Source organism: Myotis davidii, unplaced genomic scaffold, assembly GCF_000327345.1.
Source record: "Myotis davidii unplaced genomic scaffold, ASM32734v1 scaffold299, whole genome shotgun sequence".
Lineage (NCBI taxonomy): Eukaryota > Metazoa > Chordata > Mammalia > Chiroptera > Vespertilionidae > Myotis > Myotis davidii.
The window spans coordinates 8266876-8267515 of NW_006293088.1; the positions used below are offsets into that span (position 1 = coordinate 8266876).

The 640-nt window shown below is 61.6% G+C and overlaps 1 protein-coding gene across 1 annotated transcript in view; it reads right to left on the reverse strand.

Annotated features, from left to right (window-relative positions):
• CAMTA1 (calmodulin binding transcription activator 1) overlaps positions 1-640 on the reverse strand; it is a 749204-nt gene that overhangs the window by 16123 nt on the left and 732441 nt on the right. The window contains exon 23 of the mRNA XM_006766821.2: positions 582-634. Within this exon, the coding sequence (XP_006766884.2) occupies positions 582-634 (53 nt within the window). The remainder of the gene's footprint in view (positions 1-581; positions 635-640) is intronic.

The following is a 640-nucleotide window of genomic DNA, read 5'->3' on the forward strand; positions in this document are numbered from 1 at the left end:
AGGTAGGGGGAAGCACCCCCCAACTTGCCGGGAGCCAACGTGACACTGACAATTGATGTCAGAACTGTCCTCCCGACTCTCCCGGGTGCTCGCTGTGCTGAGAAAGGCGGCCCAGGCTCTTCCATCGAAGCCGCCCTGCCTGCCCTCAGCACTCCCTCTGGGCTACTGCTTTCTAAACTTCGGTCAGCGCGTCTCCCTGTCCTCACACACACTCTCAGCAAGAGCTCCTCTCCACACCTCCCCGGCCTTCCGGGTGGTGCCCGCGTGTCACAGTGGCCACCGTTTCCAGGGGAAACTTGGCTCCTGCCAAATCCTGATACAAGTGAAACGGGGCAGAGACATCAAATAAATGGGTGGGAGGCGAGGACAAAATAAGCCAAACAGACCAAGAGGTGATGACAGAGGCCTCATCTGCAAAGCCTGGGGTCTGGAAAGAAAATCACTGCACAAGGCCCCCCTCACCCCCAGGCCCTGCTGTCAGCACAGGGCGGGGCTGCTCCCTCCACGGGCTGTGTGCACCTGAGCCTGCGCCCACCTGACCTGCGTCCACCTGACCTGTGCCCATCTGAGCCTCTGCCCACCTGAGCCTCTGCCCACCTGAGCCTGCGCCCACCTGACCTGTGCCCACCTGAGTCTCTGC